At 34.5% G+C, this 17,693-nt stretch overlaps 1 protein-coding gene across 11 annotated transcripts in view; it reads left to right on the top strand.

Moving 5' to 3' along the window:
- Nucleotides 1–17,693, top strand: part of MARCHF1 (membrane associated ring-CH-type finger 1) — a 150,916-nt gene that overhangs the window by 111,911 nt on the left and 21,312 nt on the right. For all 11 annotated transcript variants that reach the window (XM_039323939.1, XM_039323938.1, XM_039323940.1 and 8 more), the window contains one exon: nucleotides 7,987–8,167. In XM_039323939.1, the coding sequence (XP_039179873.1) occupies nucleotides 7,987–8,167 (181 nt within the window). The remainder of the gene's footprint in view (nucleotides 1–7,986; nucleotides 8,168–17,693) is intronic.

Here is a 17,693-nt window from a genome sequence, read left to right as displayed (position 1 = left end):
CCTGAGAGTCTTGAAGAATATCAGGAATGTTGTTTTGGAGTCCCTTTCTGTAATTTTTGAGAAATCATAGTGCTAGAGGATTGGAAAAGATATTTCTGTCTTCAACAAAGGGACAAATGAAGACCAATATTATTAAGAACTATCTTCTTAATAATATTGATAAAGTTAATACCAGACAAAACTCTGGAACAGATTATTAAATATAAATTTATCAAAAATAAGCCATACTAACAGAATAACAGAGTTAGAAGGGAATGACAATTTGGAATGATAGAAAATAACAAAATTAATTTCAAAAAGGAAAATGAAAAGTATTTCATTTGGGCAGGAAAAAAACAAAGGCATGAATAAAGCTTATATTGGCATACATAATACAGGGCAGCAGTAGATGTAAAATAGTTCTGGGAATCTTTGTGGATCATAAGTTGAACATGAGCCAACAGTGTGTTCTAGCTGCAAGAAAATGAAAAATAAAGCTAAGCTAAATTAAAAATACAGCATCAAGATGAAAATAAGCACTATTCCTTTTTATTCTGTAATGGTAAACCATACCTAGAACATCGAGTTCTGGACCTTGACAAACAGGATCTTTTCCAGAGGAAAGCAACCAAGATGTTAAGAGACCTAGAAGGAACAAAGAATAGTTAAAGAGGTTTTTGAATGGTTAGCCTGTGAAAAGAATGCTGTGGACAAATATGATAGCTGAATAATTCTTATATAGAAGATAGGATACATATTTCAGTGTTGTTTCAAAAGACAACATCAAGAATGCATTTAAAGCTATCCCCCTCCTTCACCTGGGCCCCTCTGACCATTTCTCAGTGCTGCTTATTCCAGCATATAAACCTTTATTAGTCAGAGTGAAACTTACAGTAAAGCAGGTGAGGATTTGGACAGAGGGAGCTATAGAAGCATTACAAGACTGCTTTGAATGCATGGATTGGGGCATGTTTAAAGAAGCCGCTACTGATAACCAATATACAAATGTTGAGGAGTATGCCACCATTGTGTCTGCATATATTCAAAAGTACATAGAGGATGTCGGTGTCCTTAAAAGCATTGTTGTGAGGGCGAATGAAAAACTGTAGCTGACTTATGAGGTCCGCAAGATGCTGAAGGCACGGAATGTGGCCTTTAAATCTGGCAACATGCTGGCATTTAGAACAGCCAGAGCTAATTTGAAAAGTGCCATAAAAGATGCAAAGCAAGCCCATTGCCAGAAAATTAAGAACTTTTTTTAGAACCCAATAAACACCAGGCAAATGTGGAAAGGAATCCAGGCCATTATGGATTATAAGGTGTCTCCATCGAGTTGCAGGGACAACACAGACTTCCTAAACAAGCTGAATACATTTTTTGGAAGATTTGAGGCATCAAATAGCACTCCTGCTAGGAAAGCTGTGCCCCATCCTGACGAGCAAATGCTTAGCTTTGATGTAACATTCAGAAAGAGCCAGCCCAGATAATATCCCTGGACGTGTTCTTAGGGAATGCACAGATGAGCTGGCTTTTGTTCTCACAGATATTTTCAATCTCTCATTGCAGCAGGCAGTGGTCCCATTGTGTTTTAAGATGGCCATCATTTTACCATTACCAAAAAAGTCCACAATTACAGGCCTCAATGATTATTGTCCAGTTGCATTGACATCCATCATTATGAAATGCTTAGAGAAGCTGATAAAGGACATTATTGTATCTAGCCTCCCGCCAGCATTTGACCCGCTTCAGTTTGCTTACCGACCAAATCGCTCTACGGAGGATGCTATTTCTTCTGTTCTCCATCTGAGTTTGAAGTACTTAAAGGAAAGAAACACTCATGTGTGTTTGTTGTTTGTCGACTTCAGTTCGGCATTTAACACAATCATTCCCCAGCATCTAGCAGACAAACTGGGCCTTTTAGGCTTAAACACTCCTTTGTGCAACTGGATTCTTGATTTTCTTACCAACAGGCCCCAATATATGCAAGCTGGAACAAATATTTCTAATACCATTTTGTTGAGCACAGGTTCTCCTTAGGGCTGCATCCTAAGTCTGCTGCTATTTACCCTGTTGACCCATGACTGTTGTGCTAGGTTTGCCACCAACCATATTGTGAAGTTTGCAGATGATACAACAGTAGTGGGCCTTATTCATGATGACAATGAGAGTGCTTACCACAAGGAGGTTAAGGGTTTGGTGAACTGGTGTAAGGAAAACAGCCTAGTTTTACATACTTGAAAAACCAAAGAGATCATTGTTGATTTCAGAAAAGGCAGGCACAGCCACACTCCGCTGTGCATTAATGATTCACCTGTGGAGATAGTTACCAGCATCAAATTCCTGTGTGCAGTTAACAAGTAGGCTGGCTTGGTCGCTCAACAGTGAGAAACTGGTGAAGTGGGCACAGCAGTGCCTGCATTTTTTGCATAGCATGAGAAAAGCTCATCTTTCTTTCCCCTATCCTTACCACTTTCTACAGAGGGATGATCGAGAGCATCCTGTCATACAGCATCACAGTCTGGTTTAGAAGCATCACTGCTTCAGACAGGAAGGTGGTGCAGAGAGTGATGAGGATGGCAGAAAAGATCATTGGCAGGTCCTTCTCTTCCATCCAGGACATAGCACATAAATGTTGCTTAAGCAGGGTCCGTAAGATTGTCTGGGACACGACACATCCTCTTCACGACCTGTTTTCCTTGTTATCTTCTAGGAGGAGACTCCGTGGTATCCAAATCAGAACATCCAGATTCAGTCACAGTTTTGTGCCAGACAGTATTAATCTTGTGAACTCTAAAGCTTCCTCCTTCCATTATGTCTTCAAGACAGTGATTAATATTTATATGTTACTTATATGTAAGGTTGTAGGTCTATACATATGTTGTATATAGTATGTTTAAATGTGTGTTATGTATGTGTACACTTTGAGAGCAAGCAACTAAATTTCATTTTTAATGTGTGCCGTTATGCCCACAGTAAAAAATGACAATAAAGGTTATCTATCTATATATCTACAAGACAAGAAACAATAACTTTAAATGATAAGGATACCATCTTACTGGACATCAGGAATAATTTCCAAATGGTAATAGTTGTTCAATGGTGGAACAAATTACCTTGAGAGGTGGTGACTCTCCTTTACTGGAAGTATTTGTCAGGATGCTGTAGTAGTGAATTTCTTTATTAGATCATGGATGGACTAGATGATTTCCATCTTTCAGCCCTTATATTCTGTGATTTTATGATAAATTACAAGTAAATCCTTTTAGGTAAGTAATTCTTATTTAACAGGGCTCACCATGTTACTTTGATGTTTTATCAATATATCACTTTACATTTTGAGTCTTGTCTTGTGTTCCATTCCCTTTTTCTTCATTGTCCCTTCTCATGACACTGAATAACAATATGCTTTCTCAATTCTTTATGCTCCTGAAATACTTATCATTATCGGGGTCATGACTGTTCTCACATATTTTGAAATGCTTGTTTTACAGGAGTGTTCAGTTGTTTTAACCTTACTCATCAGAGCTTAATTAACTAATCTGTAAAAATGGTAAGATTACCCTAAGATTAAGCTTTCTGGGCCAAAAGGCCAATTATCATGCAAGATACATTATTCACTTGTGAGGGCAAAGTATATCTTGCATGTCCTGATATATGCTTCATTTATCCAATCAGCAATTACAAATTGGTAACATTTTGCTTCTGTCTCTTCCTTGTGTACATGCTTTAATAGTTAATGTTAAAATTAAGCTTTTTTCTATATATAAAAGTAATAGTAGCATCATAGTTATCCATGGCTTCGCTTTCTTATTGTAAGAAAAAATTCCACAGCTTTCTAGTTTTTCCTAAATTAAAGTTTACAGCATCTCTTTATATTGGCAATATTAGCTGTCCTGGAACTGGTTAGAGTTATAATACAGTGAATATGGAGGTCATAAGTTCCCATATTGATTAAAGCACTGTTGATTTAAATATCAACCTGTAATTGTTCTCATGCATATTTTGAAGAGTAAGTTAGAGAGAAATTGTTAGACCAACAGCTTCTTAATAAAAAAAAATTCTACCCCCTTTTTTATTTTGGCCATATTAAAAGGTCTATCTAAAATATTGATGGCAGAATCCTTTTACTGGCATTATTTTATTCACTCTTTCTTGTCTTCAAAATCTGCAACATGTGACAACAGGGCACTGAAAACAACATAAGAGGTATAACTTTCAAATTGTTGTATTCTTGTACTTTACCATTGTTCACGTTTACATAGTCTGCTTAAATGAAGAGACAAGTCTGTTTCTTATGCAACCTTAAGTTTTTAGTTGTGAGGAAGGAACTAATAAGAAAACTACAAAATAGTCCAACCTTTTTTTTTTTTTGCAGTTTTTCCCTTCCCTATACCCATAAATATTCATTCTCAATATCCTGAGGCAGACTCCATCATTCTCAACCAATGGTTTTACAGATAAATAAATTACAAAATAAAGCAAAAAGAAGCAGAAGACAAGAGCAGTTAACACATTTAAATTTATTTGCAGAATCATCAACAGCTATTCTCTTGTCAGAGCATTCAGGATTCTCATTGAATATTTTAATTTATAATTCAGGCAGTGGTTTCTATTAAGTGTTTCTGTTGAAGAATCAGTACATCCCATTAAAAGTAGCTATGTCAATTTTATTTGCCAATCCCAATGGAATTTAAGTTGATATTTTAGCTTTTAAACTATTTTAAAACAATTCTGACAGTAGTTGAAAAGGACTCCTGGGTATTAATTTATTTGTCTAAAGACTAAATGGCTTAAATATTTAAATCTTTAAATTATATTATAGTAGAAATTAAAATGAACAAACCCTTATATTTCCCCTCTGGAAAATGAGTTTAATTTAAAGAAAAACATTCTTATAATATTTTGTGCTGAATTCAAAACTATATCTAGCTTTGTCTTAACTATTATGAGATATTACTTCAAAAGATAATACAATTAACAAAATGTTCAAAAGAATTTATTAGGAATGGTTTTCTTTTATACATAACTAATTATATCCGATTTTATGAAGCTAAACAGGATCAGTCTTTGTCAATGCTATGATGAGAGACCACAAGAAAAGCCTTGAGCTAATTTGGATATATAAAAAAATAAAGGCTATGGCAAATTGCGGGACATTCTAAACAAGAGAAATTGGGGATGGGGAAAAGCAAGAAGGAAAATAATCTGTTACCTGATAAGAATAGATGGGTAGAAATGAGAAGAAAGATGACAGAAAAAGTCACAGGACCAATTGGAGATAAAAGGGTGAATGAAAATGGTGACTGCTTAGAAAACACACAGAAGCAATTACAACTGCATAAAGAATTGTTGTTTCTCTCACTACTTAGAGACTTAGTGATCAATATGGAGGTGATAAAAAGTTCTAAATAGGGGATGGCAAACCATTTTTTGATCTTGTTAAGAGTGGTTCTTGCTAAAAAAAAGGCTTAGAAAAAGGAAAGAAGTAAAAGAAATGGGCGTGGAAGTAGAAACAGTACAGGAACAGAAACTATCACCTATGAAAAAATATTAGATGCACAGTGGACCTAAGAAAAGAGGATGCAATGACAAATCATTTCTGTGATGTTGCCAATAAAGCTGTATGAATTTAGTCACCAGCAACTGAGCTCAGTTTGAGGACTTATATCACCTATTATCCATACCCGTGGTGGCGAACCAATTTGAGGACTTATATCACCTATTATCTATACCCAGGTGGCACGCAGAACCCTCTCTGTGGGCACATGCGCCATCGCCCCAGTCCTAGGCCTTCAGCTGGATTTTATAAAACCTTTTTGCTTTAGGCCTCCGCCACCATGTGCAACCCCCCCCCAGCTCAATCAATTTCAAGTTCTTGCGGGGGAAAAAAAAGATCTCGCAAAGTTGGAATTGATTGATTGAACTTTTTAGTCCCACCCAGTCTGCCATTACCACCGCAACCACGCCCATCCAATGAGCCATGCCCATCCAATGGGCCACGCCTACCCGGCACCCGATGATACATAAGTGGGTTTTGGGTTGCAGTTTGGGTACTCAGTCTCTAAAAAGTTCACCATCACTGATCTATACCATTGTATTTTCTTCCCATTCATCCAATTAATTAAGTGGCTGAAAATATTTTGAATTAAATTCTCTGGCTGAATTCTGCATTCAATTAGATCCTATTGCGTTTAAGTCTCAATGAATCCTTCATTGACTAGGACACCTTTTTGTTTCAGAAACACTTTTTGATGTTTCACATCATCATAACTCCAATATACCATCCATTTGCTTATTTAAGAACACATAGTGCTCTATGTTTTCAATGAAATTTTTATAGAGTTCTTTACATGTTTGGCATACCCATTCTAAATGGGTATCTCAGTGGATCCTGCTTCTTACTTTTAATTACATGATGGAGAAAGTCTTAAAAACAGGCAGATTAAAATAGTAAATAATAATAAATTTGGAATATCACATGGCATTAGATTTGAAAACTGTACATAGAATCCACATAGGAAAAAATACTGCTTTCCTGGCCACCAGAAGCCATTTGTTTTCCATTTCGTTTGTGGTATAGTATTGATACAACTGCAGGTAGTTCTCGTTTAATAATTGGGGCTGGCAACTCCATTATTAAGTGATATAGTCATTGCGTGACACATCACAAGACTGCAACAGATTTATGATCTCGCTTTCACTGCAATCATTAAGCAAATCATGCATGGTTATTAAGCAAGACATCATGTCACTGCAACCTGTGATTTTACTACCAATTTCTTCATTAACTCTGCTTGTTGGAAGTCAGATGTGAAGCACACAAATCGTGATCATACAACTACAGCCTGCTGTGATGGTCACAAACACCTGCAAAGTGCCTGAATCTCAATCACTACTGATCATGGAGTCCTGCAACAGTCAAAATGTGAACACCAGTTGTAAAATTGCTTTTTCAGTGCTTCTATAAATTTGAACAGTCACTAAATAAGCAAGTATTCCCTGTATATTCTTTCCAAGTTGCATATATCTCTCTATGTTTTAGCCAGAGACTTATAAACTTATGCAACTAGTTTATTACTTGTACAATACTCACTGTTCTCTCTTCCCTTAGTAATCCCTTCTTTCTATTCTGCTTTGTAAAATAAATAAAATAAAATAAAAAACCTATTTCAACCAGAAAAATTTTTTATTTGTACCCTGCCATTATTATTTTTACAAATAACTCAAGGCAGTGAACATATCCATCACACTGTCCTCCTCCTGTTTTTCCCACAATAACAATCTTGTGAAGTATATAAAGGTGAGACACAATTACTGGTCCAAAGTCACCCAGTTGGATAAGGTGACTTAAAAACCCATTTTCTAGATCAAAATTGAATTATGATTTCTAGGAAAAGCAGAAGGCAGGGGACTTTTTCTAATCAGAATAGTCCTGAGAGTATATGAAGTTGTTTGAATTACTTCTAATTATTTTCTACTAAAATCAGTATGCAGAAAATTCCTTAAAATTAAAAAGAAAAATTTTCATCAGTCATGCCCATTTATATATGCTACATATTATTAATATGTTCAGTTTACTCACAGAATAGTTTGAAATAAAGAAAAGCAGCAGACGCTGTTCACCTTTAGAAATACCAAATTTTCCGGCGTATAAGATGACTTTCTAAAGCATGCAAATCGTCTTCAAAGTCGGGGGTCGTCTTATACACCAAGTCATCTTATACGTCAGAAATTACGGTAGTTTCCGGCGTATAAGACAACTTTCTAAGCACACAAATCGTCTCCGAAGTCGGGGGTCGTCTTATATGCCGTCTTATACGCTGGAAAATACGTTACTAAAAATGGAAAATTGATTCCTAAAATAGAAAGCTACAAAATGGAAAAGGAATTTATTTCTTGGTTCTAATCTCAAATTAAAATTTTAATATTTTAAATGTCAACTGCTACCATAAAAGTGTGTATAAATAAACTTTAGATCTTCTCACTCAGTTGCTGTCCTTCTATCAGGATCTGTCACTGTGAGGGAGATGATGAAAGCCCTCTTATCACACCATGTCGCTGCACAGGGACCCTGCGTTTCGTTCATCAGGCTTGTCTACATCAGTGGATTAAGAGCTCAGACACACGTTGCTGTGAACTCTGCAAGTATGACTTCATCATGGAGACTAAACTTAAACCTCTCCGAAAGGTAAGATGAAAACAATCCAACCAACTGTAATCTGTCATTACTCTTTCTTTTCCATATTATCTGATAGGTAAAATAGCTTTATATGTGTTGATTGGTATTGTGCTATCCGTTTATTAATTATTTTTGTAAAAGAAAGCCAACTGTTACTTCCGGTAAGCTGATACCTTACCGGAGAGCCATGGTGGTGCATTGGTTAGAATGCAATATTACAGGTTGACTCATTGTTCACTGCCAGGAGTTCAATTCTGATCAGCTCAGCCCTCCATCCCTCTAAGGTCGGTAAAATGAGGACCTAGATTGTTGGGGGCAAGATGCTGATTCTGTAAACAGCTTAGAGAGGACTGTAAAGCATGTAAGTTTGTGTATAAAGGTGAAGCGGCATATAAGTCTAAGTGCTATTGCTACTGTAAAATAATTACAAATCTGATCACATTCTATATATAACACATTCATGTTATGCAGAGACTGGATTTCTAGATTGAATGACACTATTGGCTTTTGGGTAATACGTTGGAGGCTACCTACATGGGAAGAAGGAAGGACAGTCTTAAACTAAGTTTCATTTTGTTTAGATTTTAAATATAATTTCCATTTAATACAATAATATGATTACTACTTAGTCATGTATTCAAGCCTTCTTCCCTTCTGTCCCATTAAACTTCACTAGAAGGTCATTATATTCAAACCTTTTGAGGGGAGGAAACACGCAGCCCAAGGACCTCAGATTGTGGACCTGCTATAGTTCTGTGCACTGATAACAGTATTATTTGAATAGCATTGCTGATAGGGTTGCCTAGTAAACATGTTTTAGATATAAACCCCAAACAAGCATTTTATAACTGTGAATCATTCCATGACATATAGGTTTTTGCAGATTTTGCAGGACTTTTAACCACAGCCAAATTTGACAAAATATTTGCTATTATGGGAGGGCTCTTACTGTTTTATTTTATCAAATTCTTTGTTCAGCAATTTGGGAAAAGGAAATGCAAATTCTTTTGTGCATTACAAAACCAAATCATGCATTTATTGGTAATAGAATATATTCAAATCTGTATATATGCCATGATGCATAGAACTGCAGAAGAGCAACAAATTATATTCATAAAAAATAAAAGCAATTATATGAAGAGATATATCCTAATAGTTATTGACATTGGTTTAAAAACATATTTATGATTATAAATATATATAAAAATTATTTAAACACTTCCAAAGACATGGAGGTTTGCCAAACATTTTATCTATATGAGTATTAGAAGCTTTCTCAAATTGTATTTGATATTAAGGAAAAAACTGATAATCTTTGCAAAATACATGCATTGCTTACATCATCAAACCATTATTAAAAAACAGGAAGACTTAGCATATATTGATAGAGGGTGTAATGGATGCTATAATACAATTTAAGTCTATAATAAATACCCAGCACATAAAATTCGTTTTTTTTCTGTGACAATATAGATTACTTTATTATATAATTTTATGTGTATGTAGTTATTTGCTTGCTTGTTTACCTTCTTATCTGCTTATTTAGAACAGTGTTCAAATAACTCTAGTTAAAAATTTGCATTAGATATCTAGAGTATTTGTCTTGGTGAAACTCTAGGATGTTCATTTATAAACTGCATGCTTGGTATTGCAGAGGCTGAATTTGTGGGATTAATAAATTGATAATACTTTTATAATTTTGCATCAGTAACTCCACATGCATTCATAATTGTGACAGTTATATAAGCTGAAATTGAAACCTACATGAACTTCAGATGTTCCCGATTTATTTCACTAATCTTTCTAAATTGATCACTAATCCCATTCAGCCATTTGAGTAAGTCAGATCTATAAACTATTCTGGGCCTTCCTCTTCCATTCGTTTCATAATGTATAAATTTTCTATACTATTGTTTGAATAATACTTCTCTACTGAGAAAAGCTTTAAAATCTGTTCATACAGATATCAACAAAATGTTGCTTTTAGTCAGTGCATTTTTTCTAAAAAAAAAAAAAAAAAAAAAGTGCCGGAACTCTCACACGTCATATAACCTGCCTTGCCTATCCTACAAGGTTCCATCCAAAAAAGGTGCCAGGACTTCCGGTTCTGGATCGCGGTGCCTCTAGCCGTATGAAGAGACTCGTCTCTTTGTCAGCTAGTTTCCCTCCGCCGGTAGACCCTTATGCAGGTTGAAAGTCACCCTGGAGGGAGCGACTACCGCTGAGGAGGCTGTGCTCAGCTGCGGAGGAGCAGCGGCTCCTCCAGCTATCCGAGCTGTCTCTGAGGGCTGACGGAGAAGAAGATCGGCCAGTAAAATGGCCGATTACTCAGCTGCACCAACCGCAAGTCAAAAGAACAACTAAGCATGAAGAACCACCATGGTGAATCCAGTGAGAATCTTTCTCTCGCTATCCTGACTTTTCCTGTAAAGAGTTCCTGATTATTTCTCTTTTCTAAGAAAGCGATAACTATAAAAAATTGATACTACAAATGAAAAAAGATTTTGAGACCTAGGGGAATCATTATTAGGCAGGATTGCGTTGATTAAAATGAATATATTACCAAGATTATTATATTTATTCCAAACAGTCCCGATAAAATTAGATATTTTTTTTGAAGAATTAGACAAAATAATAAACAAATTTATTTGGTTGGGCAAAAAAGCACGGATAAACATGAAAATATTACAAGATAGTAGAAATAGAAGTGGAGATGGGCTCCCAAAATGGGAAATTTACTATCAAGCAGCTGGACTACTCTGGATCAAGGATTGGATAAACCTAGACAATAAAAGGGTTTTAACAATCGAAGGGCATGACTTACAGGCTGGCTGGCATTCCTTTTTATGGGGAAAACATAAGAAAACACACACATACTTTTATCAACATCAGATAAGAGATGTGCTGATTCGGACGTGGGGAAAAGTTAAAAAAAGACACTATAGGAAAATCCCAAACTGGATTTCACCGATGGAGGCAATGATCCACCCTAACACCTTGGATAAAAAAAGATGATCAGATACAAAGAACTATTAGACAACCAAGGAAACCTCAAATCAAGAGAAGAATTAGAACAAGGAATAATCATAGATTGGTGGCCATACTTACAGATCCAATCTAAACATAGTAAGGATATGGAAGAGCACGGAATAAGCCAGATCCCACATCAATTGGATAAAATTTTAACAGGTAAGGAAGGAAATTTTTTTAACAAAAACCTATAAATATCTATTAGAAGTAGATCTGGAGGAAGAAATAGTGAAAGGGCCAGTGATAGCATGGGCACGAAATATAGGCCGAAATATAAAACTGGAAGAATGGGAAAGATTATGGAACATAAACTGTAAACTGACATTGTCATCTGCATATAGGGAAAATCAATACAAAATGTTCTATAGATGGCATTTAATACAGGCGAGATTGGCTAAAATGTACAAAAATATGAATCCGGAATGTTGGAAATGTAAAAATAAGGAAGTAACATTCTATCATATGTGGTGGCTGTGCCCTAAAGCAAAGAGCTATTGGGAACGGATAAGGAACTGGATACAGGAGATAACTAAGGTGCAAATTGAATTCAAACCTGAACTATTTCTTTTGGGTATAATAAATGTAAAGATGGAAAAACAACTCCAACACATCATTATACATATATTAACAGCAGCCCACATAGTATATGCCCAGTGTTGGAAGGGTGAAAACATACCTACAAACTATATGATTATATACAAAATTCTTGAATGTGCGGAAATGAACAAACTTACGCTAGAATTAAAAGACAAGGAGGCAACAGAATTTTATGAAATATAGAACAAATGTTATGATTGGCTAGAACAGAGAAAGAAAAAGACATGATTACTGATGTAAATAAATTATAAATAATATATGTGAGATGTATAACACAGTTTTGTTAAGGGAAAAAATGTATTTTTCATTTTTATTTTTGTTGTATAGTGAAAAAAGGAAAAATAAAAAATTATTTATAAAATAAAAGGATGAAAGTTATCCACATTTTGACTATGATTTAATACTGGAAAAAATATTAGAACTTACAGAAGACTTCAAAACTTACTGGAAACCTTGGAGAAAACCTAAAGATGCTACCTTGGAACCTCACATTGACCCTCCAATAATGAATAAAGTTATGAAGCAAGGAATAATAGAAGTTGAACAGAGTAATCCTGAACAGGCCTCTACACATCAGGACATACAATTCAAAGAGACAGAGACACTATGCTTACAACCCAATTGTGAATCTATACTGGGAGAAAATGTGGAAACCACTGAGCCAACTAATTCTACACAACGTTACCTACAACTGAAGGATAACTTCGATGACCAAGAAGTAACTGTAATTGACTTAGTTCAATTATCAAAAATAACAAAGATTGATATTCAGACACAACCCTCTGGAAAATATAACAAAGCGGACAATTTAATTATAACCATAACATCGAGTAAAAGTCAATATAATACTTAGATGATATTGGCAGAAAGGGAAGTTAATTTTATTCAGTTTGAATTGGTTTGAAATTTTTGTAATCAAATCTTGAGGTTTGATAACCAAAAAGCTTTAATATGGGAACCAACTTGGCATAGAAAGAAAGCTAGAGTCTGGTTTAAATGTGACATAAAATGTTACTTGATGGGTTTAAAAGGCTTTAAAGATTTTGTCTGATTTAGTAACAATGAAGGATGTGAATTTACTGTTATTATAGTTGATAATTATTTGAGGGGGTAAATCTTTTCAGGGGGTAAAAAGACTTTATAGATGTAGATTGATGAAATGATAGAATATATTTTTAAAAATAGAAATTTATTTTTTGGACTTATAGTATTATTTTAAATATGATAATTATGTTGTAATAGAGAGAGAGAGTTTGTTTGATTTAATTATGAATGAAGGCTGGGAATTTCCTGATATTATAGTTGATAAGTATTTGAAGGTGTAAACTTTTTCAAGGGCTTAAAAAGATTTTCTATAGATATAGATTGATGAAATGATAGAATATATTTTTTTAAAAATAGAACTTATTTGTTGAACTTATATTATTATTTTAAATATGATAACTATGTTGTAATAGAGAGAGAGAGGAAGAGCTATTTGTGATAGGGAAAAAAATCAGTCTCAATGAATGACCTATTATTAAGGATACCTGAAATCCCAACTATATGTTTACTAAAATGTAATTGAAGTATGAGAACTGTAATTAGTAAAGCTTAAAAACAGGATATAGATTATTATAATCACATGTGATTGATGATTTTTGTTTGATTGAACTTTACTAAAACTATTAATTTTAATAAGCAATATTATATTTAGGAAATTTTTGATAATTAATTTGAGCTATACTTATATGATTTTGTTTTTGAATAATTTGACACCCTGACCACCACGTTGTGTCCTAAGCTGGAAAAAAAATGAAAAAAAAACAATAAAACTTTTTATAAAACAAAAAAGGTGCCGGAACTCTGTTCTGGGAGTTCTATGAGAAAAAAAGTCCTCTTTTAGTCATACTAGTTATGTTAATAGCAAGAAAACCTTTTGGCAATGCTTTCATTGGTTAATTCTACTTACAGAATAATTATAGAAAAAAGTATGTTTAGTTCCTTCCCGCTTGTTTTATATATTGTATTCTAATTCCTCTACAATATAGTGTCAGGACAAATATTTTGCAAAGCATTGAATCTACTGCGATGACTAAAGTCTTTTCTTAACAGCTCCCCTGGTTTGTGACACTTCACAGACATTGTCATTATTTTAACACAAAGAGTATCAGAGCTTTGAGAAAGAGGGAAGGGAGGAAGGGAAGGGAGAAAGCAAGGAAAGCAAGTGTAGAGCCTTAGGAGCAACATACTGAACTTTCTGCTTATGTAAATTGCAGTTCACATCATGGTACTTTACTTTATGGTACATTACTTTTGGATTGACTTTTATGGTACATTACTTTTCGGATTGACTTTTAAATTTCTTCAAAAGTCTTCTATAGATTTAGAGTTTCTTTTCCCCCTTTTTTGGTTTGGTAATCTTCATTGGTTTATGTTAGCCTTTTCTAATCAAGTGGAACACATTAGAGTGAAAGAGGTACTGTAAAATCTAGAAACAGTCAAAATAAATATTGATAGCAGTGGCTTGTTAAATACATCACAATTCTGTATATACATGCATTCATAAAGTATTCAGACCCCCTTCACTCCCAACCACTTTCATCCACTGGTAAGGAGTTCCCAACCATTCATCCCTGCCCTAAGCGGCCTCTCCTCTGGTTCTTACTCAAAGTGGGGGGGCGGGGGAATAAACAGTTCAAAGCACCTATCTAACAGACTGAGTCATGCAGTCAATAATCATCTTCACCCTTTCTGGAGCTAACAGAAATACAGACAAACTCAAAGGTGGGGGGAAGTGGGAAGAGTCTACAGCACACTGCCACGTTACTGTTACCCTCCCCCCTGCCCAATCATCCCTAATACCTCAAAGTTCCAAAGTCCTCTTTGGCCTCTGCAGATGGAAATGTTTTCATTGTGATTAATTTATCATAGCATACTGAAAACATTCCCAGTGCTACTGTGTTTGTAGTTGTTAATTACATTGAACCAAAATTCAGATTGCTATCAAACACTTTGCCTTCACAGTTATCACAGAAATGAGCTTGCCATTAAAATGAAATTATTCCAACATGATTGATGGATTTTAAAAATCTAAATTTTAGCTTTTATAGAGCAGATAAAATGTTCATCTCATTTAATTCAATGAAGTTGAAAACAGTGGTTTATTATTGGGTAATAATTGTTAAACAGAAGTATGTTTACATCAGACAGTACAATTTTTTTGTAAGAAACAGAATTCTGAACATTAGGGTTCTTTGTTATTCATATTTCCTGAGCATAGAGATGAAAGCTAAAATTTGATCAACCTACACAGAAATTTTACTAAATCTTTGTACTTGGTTCCATATATTTTATTAAGTATTTGCATTTTATTAATAGCCATATTAATATTCATTAGTGTTAATCTTGTAACTCTAAAGAAACTGTTATGCTCTATTTTAATTTAAAAAATCAAAGTACCTAACAAATAGAGACTCAAAAAGCAATCTACCTTAGAGAATGGCCAAATTTCTATCTATCCATTTATATAAGTGGGTGTGTGTGGGTGTATGGATATATTTTGGGTTATGGAAAAGGCATATCTTTGGCTTCTTTTCTGTATTTAGTGAAACACCATATCTACCATGTCACATCTGTGAACCTCTGCAATAAGCAACCTCCTGACTGTAATTTAGTCTGACAGTAAAATCCACATATCCATATTCCTAACCTTACAAGAGGACTTACACCTCAATACTATGGTTAAACAATGTCTACAGAAAGTGATTTTTTATAGATAGATAGATAGATAGATAGATAGATAGATAGATAGATAGATAGATAGACAGACAGACAGACAGACAGACAGACAGACAGACAGATGTCAGAACTCACACACGTCATACAACCCACCTTGCCTACCCTACAAGGTTTACCTTTGTAGTTGAAAAAAAAATCCTTCAATTTTTAGTGTATCTAAAAGACTAGATTTTGTTCAAGGTAAGTTAATACTATTAATGTTACCATGCACTGTGTGGCTTTAAATTACAAGAAGGCATTTTATTAATCTTTTCGGACATTTACCATTGGCATACCCATTTAGTTTAATGAGTGGAAATGTCAGCTTTCTATGTGGAATGAAATTGGCCCAATAAAACAAAATTTGGTTGCTTGTAAAAGATTGAATTATTTTTAAGAAGTTGTCAAACAAGGTGAAAAAAATTACATTTGGAGCTTAATTTGGATATTGACTTGCAACAAATTAAAGTTGAAACTTTGTCAGTGAACAGATTTTAATTTACCTTTAAGTTAAACCCAATTTAATAAATAGATCTGATTAAACCTCATACTGTAGGTCTACCTTTACATCTGATCAATACATAATATATATTATTATTAATAATAATACCTCCAAATCACAAGACATTGGTTTTATTCTTATTCTTCCCCTCTGAAGTTTGTATATAAAGTATAAAAGACTAAAAAGAGATTTTCGTAGACATTCCAGCCTTTGAACTACCCAAAGAACTGAAACAGCAAAGTTTTGCTGTCGGGCAAGCTTCCACTCCAACTGCCTTTGCCTCTTTTTAACCTCACATCCCACCTTCTGTAAGGGAAGGCAAAAGGCTTACTCACCCTCTCGTGAAAGATGGCCTCTATGTTTATGTGTCTACCACCTCCACCATCGGCTTCCACACCACATGTTCTGACCCAGTCAATCAAGCTTGCTTCAATTTCAGAACCAAGTTGCTCTTTAACCCAAATGAGGATGATCTAACAGCAGGTGAAAAAAGTATACTATAGCTAATGACTCCCATATAAATTCCAACCTATTGGATAGGAGCAGCATCAAGTATTTTCTTTCTACTTGACAAATATAGTGGGAATCTTGACAAATTCTTAAGTTTCTTGCTCAGCGTGAATTTTACATCTCTCTAAGACCTGAGGATTTCCCCATGATTAATAATAAGTGGGATTTATAATTGTCCTATGGTGAAAAGAGCTACAAGTAATCTTCTGGGACATCAATTCTATGATATGCCTCATTCAGTAATCAAATGGATGCCAATTATAAAATCTTCCACCTGTCAACTCAGAAATATAATGCTGACCTTTAGTTGTTAGTTCTAGATACTGTATGGACTAAAATTAAAGACATTTAATGGATCTGCTTAAAAAAGAATTAGCAGATAAAATAAAGGCCAAGCTCATTTGTCAGGATTTCTCAGAACTATGGTATGATTGTGGGAAAATATGTGTGGCAATATTTTCATTCTCCTTTTCTTTTTGTACCTGCACATCAGAGACACTGAAAGTTTAACCAATATATTTGAGACAGAGCAGAATTCCACTGCCAGCATGAGACAGGTTGTACACCAGGCCAGATTTGTGTTACAGCAAACCTGACTACTTCAACATAGAGTCCACTGGAGTTGGGTGACGAATTAATTCAAATAAATAAATAAATATGAGTATTACTGTACTAAAATCTATATGGTATAGATCAGAGAATTAAAATGCTTGTAAGCACATTATACATTTTCAAAGTTTTCCTCAAAGCTTCTTATAATAGCATCTTTTCAAATTGCCTTTCCTATTTAATCATTTGTTATTTGTTAAAAAAAAACAATTCTGAAATACATTCTGTATTTTTATTAGTGCTTTGGAATGTATATGCTTGTTTCTTTCTGTTCCTAAAATGCTGGCGTGGTCATATAGAAACATTGATAGTTGTTAAGTCTGGGGTGTTATGTAGATTGTTTGAATTCTAAAGAAGCTTTAGCTTCTTCATTTTCTATTACTTTGTCTATTTTGTGGTCATAAAGTAGTTTTGTTGTTAGTAGGCAAATGGTATTTCTTTCAGGATATATCAGTGCATTATTATTGCTGTTTTGTCATGCCTTTGTTTATAGTCAGTCTCTGTGATCTTACAAAACTAACAGGTGGC

The sequence above is a fragment of the Crotalus tigris genome, unplaced genomic scaffold (assembly GCF_016545835.1).
Source record: "Crotalus tigris isolate CLP2741 ecotype Arizona unplaced genomic scaffold, ASM1654583v1 scf7180000024287.791202, whole genome shotgun sequence".
In the NCBI taxonomy this organism is placed as follows: Eukaryota; Metazoa; Chordata; class Lepidosauria; order Squamata; family Viperidae; genus Crotalus; species Crotalus tigris.
The sequence above is the reverse complement of the archived record's forward strand: the minus strand, read 5'-3'. Positions and strand labels throughout refer to the sequence as shown.